This window comes from Gymnogyps californianus, chromosome 3 (assembly GCF_018139145.2).
Source record: "Gymnogyps californianus isolate 813 chromosome 3, ASM1813914v2, whole genome shotgun sequence".
Taxonomy (NCBI): Eukaryota; Metazoa; Chordata; class Aves; order Accipitriformes; family Cathartidae; genus Gymnogyps; species Gymnogyps californianus.
The window spans coordinates 62573943-62590524 of record NC_059473.1 but is presented as its reverse complement, the minus strand read 5'-3'; the positions used below and the strand labels follow the sequence as shown (position 1 = coordinate 62590524).

Here is a 16582-nt window from a genome sequence, read left to right as displayed (position 1 = left end):
GGCCTATAATTTTGCATATGGAGTTTACCATTAAAAAAAAAAAGTTTATTCAAGTTAGTTTTATATTGTGTGGCTCAAGAAGAAAATTATAAGTTTGCCTGGTTTTCTTTTAAGTCAAAGGATCTATCAACAAAATTCACCTACAAATTCTTTCCTGTAAGATACAAATTCATCCTTGCCCATAACGCCAACAGAACTTTTAAAAAAAATTAGGTTGCTGCTGTGCTTAAACCATGGTCGATCATGTAGATCCAGGTTGTCTAATTGTTTCCTTTTTTCTTTTTCCTCTTTTGTCTTGTATCCATCTGTTGTATGACCTTTGTGGTAGGAATTGCCTTTATTTGCTCCCTGAGTCTATACAGAGTTTCGCACCATTGGGATTCTTGGCCATGACTGAAGATTCAGAGGTGTGTGCAGGTGATTATGTCCACAAGCCCATGTTTGTGCACGCTAGAGGTGAGGCTGAAATTGCTTTGAAAAGTTAAACTTTATTTACTGGACCTTCCCTGGCATGCCTGGGTTACTCTGTACTAGCAATACTGTTCAGTGGCATTTCGTAGAGAGAATGTGAATAGTGGTTTTTCTTAGTGACATTAAGTGCAAACACTGGCAAAGAAAATAAAACAATTTTTGTAGGCACTTAGCCAAACTATTAAAACAACTGAGCAAGTATTTTATTTAAATTGCTACCTTAAGACTTTTTTTTTCTGCAAGGTCTTACTCCATTGTGGTCCTCTTGTGATAAATTACTGACAGTTTAAAAAGCAGGCTACAGAAAACAAAAGATGCTCCTTGGTTCTTTGTGATATGAGCTGCATGTTCTATCTTGTTGTACTAAATTAATAATAAACATTATTCAATATTTAAATATTTAAAAGGAGAAAAGAGCAGGTGCCTGCCAAGAACAGGTGTTACAAATTTAAGGTTAAATAAAATGCAGCAATCCTTTCCACGTATTATTTCCATAATAGACATCAGAAACCATACTCTGCACTAATACGTCCCCAGCTGTGCAGAAGAAAAGCCTTTTGTCACATGTGTTCTGATCTGGTCTTGTTTCTAGAATTTACTTCCCACTTTGGTTCACAAGGGTTCAGTTTTGCTGACCTTGATGGAATTCTGTAAATACCATGTTGCCGACCTTAGAGTGATTGTAAACATCGTTACATTTACAGTGAGTAGCTCAATGACTACCTGCAAAAATAATTCAGCAGGCTGCCCAAGGATGACGGATTTGCCCAAGGTTTGTTTTGATTTATTTTAAAAGCACATATGAAATTCATCGTTGTCTACTATTGAACATGCATGCAAGCATTTGAAGGAGTGGTGCCATATTATCCAAGCCTTTTCTCAAGTCTATCAATGGGTCATTTGAGTCCTGTGAGAAAGGTTATTTATAATAAAATTCGTGAAACTGTTTGGTAGATGAAATAATTTGATTAGAATGTATTTTAACATGTGAACAAACACTGTCCAAGCAAGACAATGGTGAGAGATGGAGATTAGCAATCATCCTGCGCAAAAAGTCTTTTCCCTGTCTGCTTTCCCTCCACAACATTTCGTTTAAGTGACTCACAGCCTTATCCTTCAGAAAACCCTACTTTTTTTTACAACATGCCAGCATCTAAAAACATGGAAAACGTTTTGAAATAATTCCAAAGGAGAATGCATTATACACTAGTGAACCACCAATGCATTTCTCACTAATCTTAGTTTTACATCCCCGACAGAGTCTGAAAAATTGTATTAGGTTTGGGACTATACCTGAAATACTGGGTGTGCTGGCAGAGCCAATGATAGACTTTTTCCTTGTCCAGCTGGAGTATCAGGATTATTAAAACAATTGATGTACAGCTCCAAAGTGCTTTTTCCTTGGAGGATCTTAATGCATGTTACAAACATTTAAACCAAATATTTAGAGGAAGGCAAATGTAACCGTACAGTAGCTCCTATATCTATTGAACACATAGAATATTAGCATGTTTTTATATAACTGAAAATTGTACATGGAAAAACTTCTTCACTGGACTGTAATGCAGTACTGGAACAAGTTATCTGCAGGGGTGGTGGAATCTCCATTCTTGAAGGTTTCAAGGCCTGGCCAGACAAAGCCAGAGCTGACCTGATGTGGCAGTAGCCCTGCTCTGAGCGGGAGGTTGTGCTACAAGACATTTGTGCAGTCTTCATCCTTGAAGGTTTTCAAGATAGGCTGGATAAAGCCATGGGCAACCTGGTCTGAGCACACAGTTGACCCTACTTTGACTTGGAGACCTCATGATGTCCCTTCCAACCTGAAGTATCCCATGATGCTATGACCTCAAGAGGTGCTTTCCAACCACTATTATTTCCATGATACTGTGAATATGAAATCCAGACTTACTAGTGGACATGTTAATAATATTCTTTCAACATTAATTTTCTGGGCGTATAAAGAAATCAGGGTTTTTTTTCTGGAGCCAAGACCACAGCATACATCCCAGGGGTCCATCCAGGAGCTGAAGAGAGAGCTGGAGACCCTTAGCTTAGGCGGGGATTGAAGGCCCCGGGCTGAGCTGAAATGGGGCTCTTGGGCCCATGGGCAGTGGGGTGAAGGGGTCCCAGGTGGGACTGGTCAGGGCCATTCAGGCCCTGGAGGCCTAGTTCTTGGGGTGACTGCCACGTAACATTGCTACGTGCATAGAAACTGCATCTGAACCACAAACCTGTTGGAGACTGGAAAGTACTCAGAAGCAACATCACGTTTGCCAGCTTCTTACAGTTTCTTGCGGGCATCTGCAATTGGCTGCTTTGGAGTTAGGATACGGGGCTATATGGACCTTTGCTCTGACCAGCACAGCTGTCTATAGTTGGTGGAATTCATCAAAGCTCCCATGATAGGAAGAATCAGCTTTCGCTCCTCAGGATCTCCTAGGTTCTAGGGAAACCATCTCAGTCTTTGAGGGACTATAAGAGCAAGGGGCCAAAGCAGGGCTGGAGAGGAGAACTGAAGATATACTTAGACAAAGAGAAGGAACTAGGGCACAACGAGAGTAGACACCTCCAGAAGTGAGGAAGGCTGGAACAAAACTGACCAAGTCCCAGGAGGACATTAGCAAGGAGCTAAAGAGGTTGGTGTACAGTAGGAAACTGGGGCAAACTGAAGGGAAAAGCTTTGAGCAGCCATCCGACTTCAGAGGCAGGCGTATGCCTAACCAAAAAGATTCTGCTTTCTGAGTGATTCAGCAAGTCCCTTCTGTTCTCCCTCCTTCCTCCCCTCGTTACCACGTTGTGGGTGCCCGAATCACCATACTGCTGGCCCGAGGAGGTGGTTTATTCAACATCCACATTCTGGCAGAAGACTTGTTTAGTTTTTAAGCAGGTCACATATTTAATGTTTTGGTAGCTAACCAAGAATTGATTTTTTGCAGTAAGCTGACACTGGATACACACATAATACTGGTGGAGGTTTTAAACTACTTGCTCTCACGTGTAATAGTGCTGACTTCAATGGACTATTCATGTTAGAGATGCGGAAACTGATCAGTAATAATATAGAAGTCTAAATATTTATATATGCTTATATCCCTTCACTTAGATAGCCAAATCGTAGTGTGTGTATATATAGAGAGAGAGATATAATGTAAGTATACATGTTGACACATTTTCAGTGACATTTCTTGAGGGCATATCTGTCATCATTCTGTAAAGCAGAATACACATGTGCCTAACCCACATGATTCTACATCCATATTAATCCAGTGTTAATTAATTTTCTTTATGTATCATTTCAACCTCACTGCATTGTTCTGCACATTAAGCTGGCTGATAGATACACACGCACCTTGTTATGCTGCTAGTTGTAAACCACAAATAAGTACTTTACTTCATATGAACAGGTATGTCCCAAACTAGGCTCTTTTTTGGAAGGTGATGCTACAGTGATGTCATGTTTCCATGAGTACAAGGTGCCACCCTGTGAAATACATCTGAAGATTAATTATAGAAGCTAAAGAACAAGATGCTTTCATCACTGTCTTGGGAGCCTTTAGAACCGACTTGCCATCTCATGTTAACTGAATAGGGCTTTCAGAAAGAAGAATCTGATTTTATTTGCATGTATATCTCAATACAAAGTACAGAGTAACTTCTTTGAAGTTCTTCTTCAAAGCATCTTCAAAGGTGGGCCTCTAGTTTGTAAGGAGATATACATGTAAATAAAATCAGATTCAATTAACTTTTTAATTTGCTTTTTAACAATAACATTGTTACTATTAAATCACTGTTACCCTTGGAGCACTTCAGTCAACAAGTATATACAAATGCTACCACTGTAATGCTTGATGGTGTTGTCAGAAAAAAGCCTTATAAAGGAAGAAAAAAGCATTTTCCGAACTGTGAATCATTACCACAATGCAAAATTATGGAAAAGCTCAGCTACATGGAGATAATCCAAAACACACTTTTTTCTCCTGGTGAATGTATGATATCTTTATTTGATTCCAGGCAACAGTGTTATCTGCAATAGGATTTGTAGTATCAAGACCACGTTACCTTTGATTCTTTGCTCTTAACTTACTATTATCTTTTATAAGAAATTAATTATTCACTATAAAATTACTTTCACTATGTAAACATACAATAAAGTCTGATGCTTTCCCAATTATCTGCCCTTGTAGGCTCTGCTAAATCAGATACAGAAGTAATAGAGACATTTTAATAATAATTCTGATGTCATGTAGCGTGCAGCGATAAGAAATGTACTTGGAGCAAAACATTACCTACACGCTAAAATTGATTGTACGTCTTTTCTGGGGTGTCCCAGGGACATCGCACACTGTTTTTACAAGAGTAACCAAGTTAGTGTACTTGATCCCTCATACTGAGAGACTAAACTGACTGTGGAATCCAACTGCTTTCTGAATATGAAAGTAATTTTATTTTAAAAATGCTTATATTAGTGATGGAAACATTTTCCCTTTATTTAAAAACAGCCCATAAGATATTCTATTTCAACTGCTTTGGTAGAAACAATGGATACCTAGTCACCTTCCGTCCTAGCTGTCAAACCTCTTTGCTTTATTCTGCACGCACAGAACACCAGTAATCACAGGGGAAGAAAACAAACCACACCTCTATATACAAACTGCAAGGTGGGTACATTTACTTGCTTATATAGCATGTGAGAAATGAGCTGAATGAACACAAACATTTCTGAAGCTACCCTGCAGAAATAGTATTTATCTCACACAAATCTCCCAAATACCTACACAGATCTGTCTGTAAATCTTGCTTTTCCCTGTTTTTGTAGCCCCTGTATATATGTATACACACACATATATGTATGTGTGTGAATGAGGATTCTACTTGAGCAGCCCTATGGCTGAGAATTTGTGACTGGCTTACAGCCTGTGTGAATTTTGCTAGCTCTTGTTTCCCTGTAATGCACGCCAAACTAGATATCAGAAGACTTTTGTATTACAGAATGAAAAAGATGGTAAACAACTGTTTCTGCTCGTCTACCTGTCCCTTAAGTCTTGTACCACCACCTTTTTTTTAGTGTATCTCCAATGTTACAGAGTTTTCTTTCTTTCTTCTCACTTGCGCCTTTTTTCCTATGAGGCTTGTAGCTTACATGTAAGCACCCCTACGTTGTTTATTCCCATAAGTGAACTGTCAGTGCATCACTGGTACAGATCTCTTGCAACAAAACTGTTCGTAATGTATCAGAACTGATCCAGCTCCTCAGACCCAAGCTGTGTCCTGCTGCAAGGAATTACTTTCACTGCAGAGTGACCTTCGGTGGACATTGGGTCCCTGTCCTTCACCCGAGAGTCATTACAAATGCAATCGCCCTTTGACAGCACCCCTTTTTGGACTCAAAGTGGCCATTGAGTCTCACAGCTGCAACGTCCCACAGAAGTCTTGATGAGGCACTGTTACATCTAATAGCCCCTCGGGTCTAATTCAAGATCCATAAGAAGGTTCAGGATCAGGGTACAGCTGGAGAATCAGTTTTTGGTATTATGTAAGGTCTAGACAGAGGTAGGGATGCATCCTAGCTGCACACCTGTTAAGCCACGCGATAGCTTCATATTGAGACACACCCTTGCAAACACCAGGAAAGCTTTTGGCCGGTGTTTTCACTCCGAGTGACACGGATTATACCACCCTTCACAGCTGGTGTGTAAATAACGTCTGAGAGTTTTCCTCAGAAAACATAGTTACGAACAACATGTTTCTCAGGCAAAAACTAAGATCTCATTGCAAGTAGAAGAAATTCAAGTTGACATACAAATTGTAGAGATAGTTGATAAGTTCATCTCTCTAGGCAACAAACTACTGTCACATGGGGGAAAAACGCCTCCAGCTACCAGCCGGAGCTAGGAAAGATGTGCCAAAGCATTCAAGTCCACAAAGCCATCAATGAGCACTGAAGAGACAAGTGATGACCAGAAATGCAATTGTTTGAGTTCCTCTACAATAGCGACGGCAGCAGGAAATAGACTTGGGGGGGGGCTGAACTTATTAATTACTAAGGCTAGGTAGGCACGCCCTGCTAATATTGCCTGCCTTGAAAATTAAGTTCCTGCAAGCCAGCTACTCAAGATTGGAATCGAGGTCGGTAAAGACAGAGAGCTGCATCAAACTAAACATGGCAGCAGGGTCCTCCTCATTTAACTTGGATCAATGACACCCCCCCAGGAACATCTGTCGCGGGGATGAAGCTGTACGACAGAAGAGTGGGTCCTCCTTGTCTATCAGAGCTGTTATCTACCCCTGCTACTTCTGAATAGAGAGCTCAGCAGCCGGGAAGGGAAAGGTAAAGAACAGCCGAGGCTTGAAGAGCTCCAGAGTGCGAAGTGATGCTGCCATCTGGCGTACACGGCCTGTCGTTGACGAGAATCTGTCTCGCAGCAAACTAAAGCTTCAAACCTACAAAAACATTCACGTTCGAGCTTCTCTATCTCTGTGAGTGACAGAGCTCCGAAAGCCCCATGGGGCATGAAATGCGCTGCTGCCGAGGAGGCGACAATCCCTTCTCTAACCATTCTGCTCTCCTCGCTTTTCTCACATTTTAAGAGCTACGGAATTTGTTGTTTCACCGGCATTTCTAGCACGGTCAGCGACGCCTCCGTGACGAGCCCGACACGCATGTGCAAACTGGAGGGCCCGACGGCAGCAGGCGGCGATGCGGCCCGCGGCAGAGGGCTCCCGCCCCTGTGGAGACACTGAGGCCAGAGGCAGCTGTCCACCTCGGAAGCAGCGACCCCTACCCCCCCCGGCTGCCCCTCGGAGCGCTGCAGGAGGCGGCTGGCGGCGCCGCCCCTTTCAACCGTTAACGGCTGCTCCGGCTCCACCCGGCAACCCGCTCTCGCGCGGCCCCGCCCCTGCACGCGGAGGGGGGGGGGGGGAGAAGCTCCGTTCATCACGCATGCGCAGGGAAGCGCTCGGCCCCTCCCGGCGCCGACTTAGGCGCCCTGCGCGCGTTCCGAGCCGGCCGCCTCTTGCCGCGGGGGATTCTGGGAACGGTAGTCGCCCTGCCCGCCGAGGGCGTACCGCCGCCGGCAGGGGGCGGGACTCCCACAATGCATCTCGCAGGGCAGCCGGGCCGCTCCGCCCCAAATCGCAGTCATGTGACCTGCGCGCCGGGCTGAGCCTGCCGCTTCCGTGGGGGAGGGGTGAGAGCCGGCGAGGCCGGGGTGGGGGGGGGGGGGTCCGCGCGCGGCTCCGGGGGCGGGGCCTCCCCACAGGTGGCGGGGGGCGGGGCCTGCGTTTCGGCGACCGTTTAACGTGCGCCGGGGAGGAGGGGGCGGCGGTTGGTGAGGGGTCGGGGAGGGGGTGGTCGTCCTCCCGGAGTGGCAGGCGGCGTCCCAAGTCTCCCTGCTAATAAAATGGCGGCATATAGTAGGGGCTGTCCGTGCCAAAGGGCAGGGATCGTTACTGCGGGAGGTGGTGGTGGGGAAAGCGCTCCTCAGTGGGTGAGCGATGGCGCCCTGGGGTTTACATCGCTGTGCCCACGGTACCCTCTGCCGCCTCAATGCGGTGGTGGATTTCAGAGGCGGCGTTTCCCCAGGCGAGGAGATTATTAGGTAGCACCCAGTAATAGCGTATGTAATAGCAGCAATCTAGCATATACATTGTTGGGTAGCACCCATCAGTAGCATATATAATAGCAATAATAACTCGGCATCAAATGAGTTTTGACAAGGCCATTGCCTCTCCCTGTAGAGGAGGTTATTTGGCAAGGATGAATCACAGCAGCCTCTTGCCACCATCATTTCTCAGTATTTTGATTGGCGTGGACTTGAGTAGTCATGGTCTTTTCTAGCAATAATCCATGGGACACAAAGCGTGAGATCATTTTGAGGTACCGGTCGGCTGAAGCTGATGCAGAAGATTTTAATTCCTGCCTGTTTTGCCGATCAGGCAGGCCTGGGCAGCTTCTCCTGAAAACTGGATTCTCTTGTTTGAAGAAATGAATGACTGTTCATCTTTGAAGAAACTATAGAGCTGTATTTCCATGCACTGTGACCTGTTTTTTTCCTTGCTTTTATTGTAAATGCCAATTTTAATGGAAGTTTCTTACTTTTTTTTCTTCCCTTTGGAGGACAAGAAATTAGTCTAGATGCAGAAAATTGGAAGAAATGGAAGAAAGGAAAATCAAGAGGAGGAGCCCCAAATCATCTACCAGTCACCCTGCTCAGGTTGCTAACTCCAAGAAAAACTCAGTGCCAGTCAGTAAAAGTACAGCCTTTTCAAATCCTGCACCACAGCCTGCAGTACAAAAAACAAAGTTAAAACGGTAAGCTTGGGACCATCTTGCAAGCTCAGTGGAAGTGAGAGCCAGAAACCTGCCAATGCTCAGACGGTCTAAAAGGTGTTTAGACTGACTGGGACAGAATGAAAACAAAGAGCTTCAGACTTGTGAAAATTTTTGATGACGTGTCTTTTTAGCAAAGCGATTTGTGTTTAATGCAATATAGTAGTTATTTTACAGAAAAGGAAGGTGCTCGATACTCTTCTTGTAAGCTTTATAAAATGTTACACAATGCTGTAGACTCATGCTGATAACAATTTAGCTGAAGAGATGATAACATGATGTGACTGGTGAAAGACAAGAGTTGGGTGATCAAATATGGCAAATGTGGGCATCGTATGGGAGACAGCAGAGCCCCAGATGTACAGCTTGAGGAACAAATAAAATATTACATGACTGCAAGGTTGGAACTGACAAGTAGGGCAGGAAATGGAGGACGTAAATTGAACAGGATGAGCTAGAACTGGAATTTCCGGGTGTTTTTTGTTTGGGGACCTGTCAGTGGGGGCAGCAGGAGCTCCCAGGCCATACTCATGCACAGAGCGGCAATCAGCTCTTCAGAAAGTACCATTTTGGAATAGTTTGTGTGTTATTGATGATACATCTATTTCAGTTTGAGAATGTTCATTTTCCTGCATGTCAGAAAATATATTTTTTGGCTGTGACAGATACAGTAAAATGAGTGAAGAGGGATTTTAAAGTGAAATGTTAGCTAGAGAGAGGCAGCCGAGTTTATTGACCTGTACGTGTTAGCTGAAGATTAAATACTGAACTGTCATCATTAGCACAGATAGTCTGTTTGAAGGATCCAGTATTGGCCTGATGAATAATGAATTTCTGCAATGTAAAGTCTATACATTATTTTTCAGGGAAAATGTGTTAATATTTTGAGGGAAATAATAATAAATACTAATGTGCTATGAATTGGTGGTTTCTGCAGCTGCCTGTACAGTTTACAACTGTAAGTCTCAACACTATTCTGGAATGTACTAGAAATTTGTTTCTTGTAGCCCACAATATTGGCTAGAGAAGAAAATGTCCTTTTTGCTTTAAGTTTTGGAAAAGGACATCTTGCTCAGTTGTTAAGTCAAGCTTACCAAGCAGTGATAATATGGACAATTCCTTGAACTTTCCAAGCAGGAGTGGTAACTGGCATAACAATGTGAGGATGAACTGCTGTTACGATAGTGGAGTAGGAGTATTTAATTCATTTTCTCTTCATCTGCAAGAATCTAATGAAATAAGTTTTCTAGGAGTGGTAATACATTGTATTAAACTTCAGATACAGGTGGAAAAAATCGATGACCTTTCTGGCATACACACCTTTCTTTAAGTCTGAAGTTGAAGCAGAAATAGCCAAAGTTAAACGTAAATTGAGATGTGTTGCTCTGAGTTGAACCAGATATGATAATTGTTGGACCGTTAGTAGTTCCAGCATGCAGACTATGTAGTCTATACAATGTTTATAGACTACAGAAGTTGTTAGGCTGGAAAAAGAATGATTATTTTCCATAGGAAAGAGAGAATTTATGACTTGCAGAGCATGGGAACATTCAAGGAAAGGGTGGGGCTTACTATGCTGTAAACCCTATTATTGTCACTAATTAAATAGAGCCTCTTTACTAAGCCTGTGATTTTTTTAATATCCCATAGTATTCTAAATTTTAATTTTAGGCTCAAAATTTTTCACTGAATCAGTTTCTGAACAGACTCACCATAAAGCTGCAGAAGCAGCCATGCCAGTGTGAGAGAAAGGCTGCGTGCATGCATGGATGGGCAAGTCAGGGATGAAAACAGCACCTTACCTGAATTGTATTCGGTTAGGATGCAGTCTGTCTGTCTGTCTGTCTCTGGGTCAGAGATGAAATGTGCTGCTTCTCACTGGTAATTGTGCGTTTAGCTTCCATATTGATTGTGTGTTCATTTGGATTTAGAGCGGTTATTCATTTTCATCCATGTAGTTTCTATGGGCACGTGGTGCTCTGAATAAATTCTATGTCTAGAGAAAAACGTATGGGATCTGTGCATTTTGATGGTTTTGTTGCAGGGGGGGCTGCAGAGAATTTTTAGCATGTTTAACATTTGTTTGGGCATGGACTAGTTCCATTTGGTATGGGTTAAGAGTACTGGGAGATTGCTTTTGATGGTGAGTTTTACAAAATTGGGATGTTATTTGAAATTGGGAAGAAAGAGCTCTAGGAAAATTTATCTGGAGGCAAGGTCACCTTCCTGTATAGGTTATAACGAGTTGTTTTCTACACTGGTTGCGGTCTATAGGTGTATGCAACAACAGGAGTGTATGATTGCTGAGGGTTTTTCTCTCTGGCTTAAAGAGAGTTTGCAGATGCTTTTTGGGTGATTTTATGTAGATAATGCCCCATGCACCACGTGTCCTTGTTGGGTAATGGTCCTTTCTAGATTATTAAGATGGCCATTACACACATGTGCTCCATTGATGTTTCCCACTATTAGTAGGAAAGCAGATTGCTGGAATCCTTCATTTTGCAGTATCGAACTGTCAAGATAGTGATGTTGTTCTTTATTTTTAAGACAAACTGGTGATCGGTTTTTTAACTTAAAAGGAGTGATTGAAATATGTATTATATATTTTCCATTTCATTTTCAAAGCCCAGATGTACACTTATCTTACATTTCAGATTCTCAGTGAAAGCGAAAGCAGGAAGTAATCTTTTTGTTTTGTTTAATTTTTTTTTTTCAGCGTAATAAAAGAGAAAGCCAAACCTCCAGGAGGCGAAGCAAAAGGGGCACAGGCAGCACCAATCCAGCATTCTTTTCTCACAGATGTGTCAGATGTCCAGGAAATGGAAAGGGGACTTCTGAGTCTCCTGAATGACTTCCACTCTGGCAAACTTCAAGCATTTGGTAAGTGCGTGAATTGTCTGTATACAATAATTGGTTTTATAGCTATACGATGGTAACATTTGCAAACAAATGTGCTGTATGGACAGACTGCCGGTTTGTCATATTGGTCTCTGCTATATGAAATGCGGTTTAACATAACTTAATAGATCTTACTGCATTTTTAAATGATAGTCCTATTGTAAGGTTGTCTTTGGTGTGAGATGATTCGTATATTCTAAAAACCAGTTTAGTACGTTCAGTGGTTATCGTAAGTTCAGCACAACATAACACCAGACAGGATGACAGAACCTTCGGTAGTGAAACAGAGAGAAATCACTGAGAAAGCAAATCAACGTGTAAATTTGATGTTTAAATTCCTCTTCTCTGATGTAAAAAGCTGCATCTTCACACCCTCACTTGGTCTCTCAGGTTTCTTAGTCTAAAGCTGTTGCTCATCCTTTTAGGAAATGAATGTTCCATAGAGCAGATGGAGCACGTGCGGAGTATGCAGGAGAAACTTGCTCGCCTCAATCTGGAGCTCTACGGGGAGCTGGAAGAACTCCCTGAAGATAAAAGAAAACTAGCCAGTGACTCCAACCTGGATAGGCTGCTGTCAGATGTAAGTACTGGGAAGGCAGAAAACATGGAACTTTGCCCACAGCACTCAGCTCAGGAAAACAACACTACTGGGTGGGCAGTGATTTACAGTTGAGGGGAACATAGTTCTGTAATGAACCACGACATAAGCCCTGCCCTCATCTTGGTTTTGAGAAAACACAGTACCTTGTTTTCTTTTTTTATAGGCTGCTGCTTGTTTTGGTGAGTGGAACATTCTAGCTGTAAACTGAGGATGTAGGCCTGTTTAGAGACAGCCAATGTACCAGGGAACTACGACCATTTTCCCTGTGGTCCATCCTCCTGCATCTGGGGAAGACCACACGTAACAAGGAGTTTAGACCTGTATAATTCTACACTTTCGGTTTCTGCTTGCTCTAGTGTATTTCCGTAAACCCCAAAACTGTTAAAATTTCTTTAAATTTCCTGAGATTGGCAGATTTAAACTTAGTTTGGGACTTAGCTCTGTTGGTGTAGAATTCAGTGCAGGTTTGCTTTGCTTTTTGTAATAAAATCATACATTTTAGCCCAAACTATTAGTGATTTCCTTCATTGTTTTAATGTATTTATTTCATCATGTCAGCATAATTGTTGCATTTATTTGACTAACTGAAATGCCGTTTCTGATTCTTTCTACATTTATATTGCAGCTAGAAGAACTGAATTCATCTATGTATCCTTTTCCTTAAATGTCTATTTTGCATTATAATTATTGTTAACTGTAATCAAATTACAGTATATTTCCTCAGTAACTGGTGTCTTTACAGGAGTCAAATCGCTTCAATAACGTCCTTTCTTTTAAATTAGTACTGTAATACAGCGTGGATTTTAGGTTCTTCCAATACATAAATGACTGGATCTTAACACTTGTAGTTACAGGCTGTTTTTTCATATGGCAATTTATTTAGCTAGCGTGTACCACTTTAGACAATGTGTTGACAGTTGATGGCAAAGCCCATGTGAAGCAGGGTCTTTCTACATGCATCTTGCCGAGACATTCTGGAACAAACATACATAGTAATATTCCTTCCACAGGATTCAGAAGTGTTCTGTCCCATTGATAAGTGAATCCTATTACCTTCTAGTTTTTTCTAGAAATATGCGCAGCTGTTTATCACTGATTTTACTCTGAATAGCAGACTGGCCTAATTTTTTATTTCTAGGGTGAGACTATGGTTGAGTCAAATACTTCAGCAGAGCTTTGGTAATTGAACAAACGCGTGCTCCTGGCTCACCCAGAAGAAGATAAAGCTGAATGCCTTAGCTTGTCTTTTACATTGTGCTTTTGATAAGCTAAGGACACAGTTGAGGAATGTTGCATTCAGTTTATACTGCAGTCTAGTGATGTCTGATGTTACACGCTTTGTATGCATTGAGGAAGGTGGGACTCTGGTTTGGGACTTAAGATACTGCACTGGTATATACATTCTCCATGTCTGTGGAAAGCTGTTTAAGGCTAGGTCTCGTAAAGAACACAAGTGGAATGTGATAATAGTATCACATAATAGTGATAAAAATAATCTGCTGTCCCCCTTGATCCGCCAGCTAATTCTGGAGGTATGTAATGCTTAAGTCTCATCGAGGAAGATTAATCCACTGGTTGAGAACTAGCATAGGCCTTAATAGAATTGAATTCATCTGGACTAGTGCATACACGTCACAGGACTAAGCATAGTTTTGTGAAACACTGCTATCTTGTTTATACCTTATCTATATGTGAAAATGTTATTCCTTAATGGTTTGCTTCAGCCAAAAACTACATTTAGCAGATGCTCAAGATATTCCAAATAGCACCACGGGCTGAAAGAACAGCTTTGTCAATTTGGATTCTCCCAGAAGCTTTTCTTTTGTTTTTCGTGACAGTGGAATCTGGAACAGTTGTGGGTTTGTGTTGGGTTGGGTTTGTTTTTTTTTTTTTTAAATTTTAAACAATGAATAATCAAAGTGCAAATCCAAGTGTTTATTTTTGCACATTCCTCTGAGCGCTGCATTATGTCAGGACTCAGTATCTAGAGTTTTAATTAGGTTATTGTGACGCTATGCTTTTTATTATTGCCTTATTTAATAGAAAAATTAGGGAAACTTGGAAGTACATTTCTTCTGCTCAGTGTTGTTCATATGGTTGAAAATGATATATGTATATAAGTTTTAGCAGTTCTCCAGTTTTTGTGAAGGTAGCGATGATGTTGCCTTTCTGATCAGTATGTGGACAATCTGCACACTATATCTTTAGTGTTTTGTTGATCAGTGATGCCAGATTAATTTATTGTTAATAAAGTAAAACCTTTTAAATATATGACGTTTCATTTAGAGAAGTTGCTATCTGTTTGGGTGTGTTAAGAAGATACAAGTTCTTGCATGGTCTGAATGTTTGTAGAGTTTACTTTTTTTCATTACCATGAATAATTATAAAATGTCACTAAATTAGAACTAGCATGCATGCTAGCAGTCCACATAATTTCATTAAGTATTGTGAAATTCCACAATTGGTTAAACAGTTACAGTTCAATAAATCCAGTATATGCAATTTTGTAGTCATTCCTATGTTATAAATAGTCTGGTATTAATTGGTATCATCTTTGTGTTCACAGTCAGAGAAGAAGAGCCTGTAGTAGTGTAAAATCAGGCTGGTTTTAGATCCAAAATTTCTATCCTAGTCCATCAAACTATGCCTTTGGTTCTAGATTTATTTTATATTCAGTTTTTAGGTAATACATCCAGATTCTCTATTGTACATACTTACTGCCCAAAGAATGAAATCTTTATCCTTCTACTTGAGAGCAAAGCTTTCATCCGCCCAAAGTGGGCACTTGGCCAGGGAACAAAAGATGCCCTTTTGTTCGGGATCTTTGGAGAAGATGCTTCTTCAGCCGCAAGATGTAGTCGTGGATTCCACGAGCTCCAGCTCCTTTTGGAATCACATGTAGCGCCAAGTCTGCACTCTGCAGCTGGCGAGAGATCATTTAAACACCACAGTGTGCTCTGGCTACAAATTCAGCCTGAAACACTGTTACTGCCCGCCTCGCCTGTCAGGCAAATCTCAGCGATTAATGAACCAGTAGGGATCCCAGCTGGGCTTTTCCTTTGGGATGTTCTTGTTATCTCCTTCGTTGTTGAGATTTCTCTAGGAGTTTTGCAAGCTGGTAAAAGTACCTCAAAGTCCCAGCCTGCTGCTGGTTATGTACCTGTGATGTTGTGAAATCCAAAGACAGCTTAGGAGGACTAGAATACAACATGCTCCTCACAAAATGAAGCCAAGGTTGGGGGTTTTTTCCCCACTCTTTAACCAATAATTGGGCAGTTACCCTTTTCTGCACAGTAACTTCCCACTGTCAGCACTATGGCCTTGTTTCTGTGCAGACTTCTGAACATCAGGCAAAAAAGCAGCACGTTTTAGCCTCATGCCTCAAGGTGTGTAAAGGTGTGAGGCTAGTTATGGCGGCCAAAGTCACTAGCAGAGGTGCATTTATACAAGGAAAAAAAGACATTCTTGCAGCTCATTTTGATTCAGGAGGAGAGCTGTACGCTCACGAGCAACTTACTGCCAGTGTGGTATACTGCAGCGTCGTAATGCATACTGGTCCCAAAACACACTTTTAACCAGTAGCTTTCATAGTTTAAGCTATTCTACAATAGAGAGAATTCTTTTTCCTTTTTGGGCTCCGTCATCTAACTCTTCTTAGGCTTATGACTTCAAACACATTTCAAATAACTTACAAATGCATGGTCTGTTGGATGTCTTGATCTCTAAATTTCTGTAGCAGTTCATGCAAGTACATAATGCATAGGTATAATCTGAGATATGGACATAAACAAATACCTTTCTCAAGCAGCTGTTTAGAATTATACAAGAATTAGCACCTTCTTTTTCCACCACCTTAAGCCCACAGGCAATCACAAGTCACAAAGAATGCATTAATGGCAAATAATTAAGAAATTAAAATTCTCTTGCCTCCTCCTGGATACAAATTTGCGTCTTTTACACAATCCATTAGTGGCGTATGCTCATGATCTTTTGGATTCATACAGGAAAATTTTGTAGCAAGATCTTTGAGGGACTGAGCTTCTTTGTGTGGTAATAAACTAATCACATTTCTAGGCTCTCGCAGGAAAAGAAAAAAAAATCTACTGTAACATATTTGTGGACAGTCTTTTGTAATTACAGAAGTACATAAGTGGCTGCAGAAAATGAGCTCCTTTTCTGTTATCTTGTTTCCTGAAGAGTTGTTTATGGAGATAAAAGTGTATTAATATTGAATGTTTCCTGGCCTAAACTCACACTGATAAACAGATACGGTGTTTGAAAGA

The 16582-nt window shown here is 41.5% G+C and overlaps 1 protein-coding gene across 2 annotated transcripts; it reads left to right on the top strand.

The window, feature by feature from the left end:
- Positions 1-7619: 7619 nt before the first annotated feature.
- CCDC28A (coiled-coil domain containing 28A) lies at positions 7620-14795 on the top strand. Of its 2 annotated transcripts, none has more exons than XM_050894062.1 (6): positions 7620-7658; positions 8588-8782; positions 11517-11680; positions 12124-12278; positions 12925-12947; positions 14024-14795. In XM_050894062.1, the coding sequence occupies exons 2-6, from the start codon at positions 8625-8627 to the stop codon at positions 14076-14078; spliced, it is 555 nt and encodes a 184-aa protein (XP_050750019.1). In that variant the 5' UTR covers positions 7620-7658; positions 8588-8624; the 3' UTR covers positions 14079-14795. The 2 variants fall into 2 exon arrangements, with proteins under 2 accessions (XP_050750019.1, XP_050750018.1); XM_050894061.1 differs by lacking the exon at positions 7620-7658 and adding an exon at positions 7972-8069.
- The last annotated feature ends 1787 nt before the right edge of the window (positions 14796-16582 follow it).

Excerpts from the sequence above, each read along its gene's own strand:
- CCDC28A (XM_050894062.1), top strand. The coding sequence starts at position 8,625 with ATGGAAGAAAGGAAAATCAAGAGGAGGAGCCCCAAATCATCTACCAGT. Across the intron at positions 8,783-11,516 it reads CAAAAAACAAAGTTAAAACG|CGTAATAAAAGAGAAAGCCA; the intron begins GTAAGCTTGGGA and ends TTTTTTTTTCAG. Across the intron at positions 12,948-14,023 it reads GAAGAACTGAATTCATCTAT|CCAAAAACTACATTTAGCAG; the intron begins GTATCCTTTTCC and ends GGTTTGCTTCAG.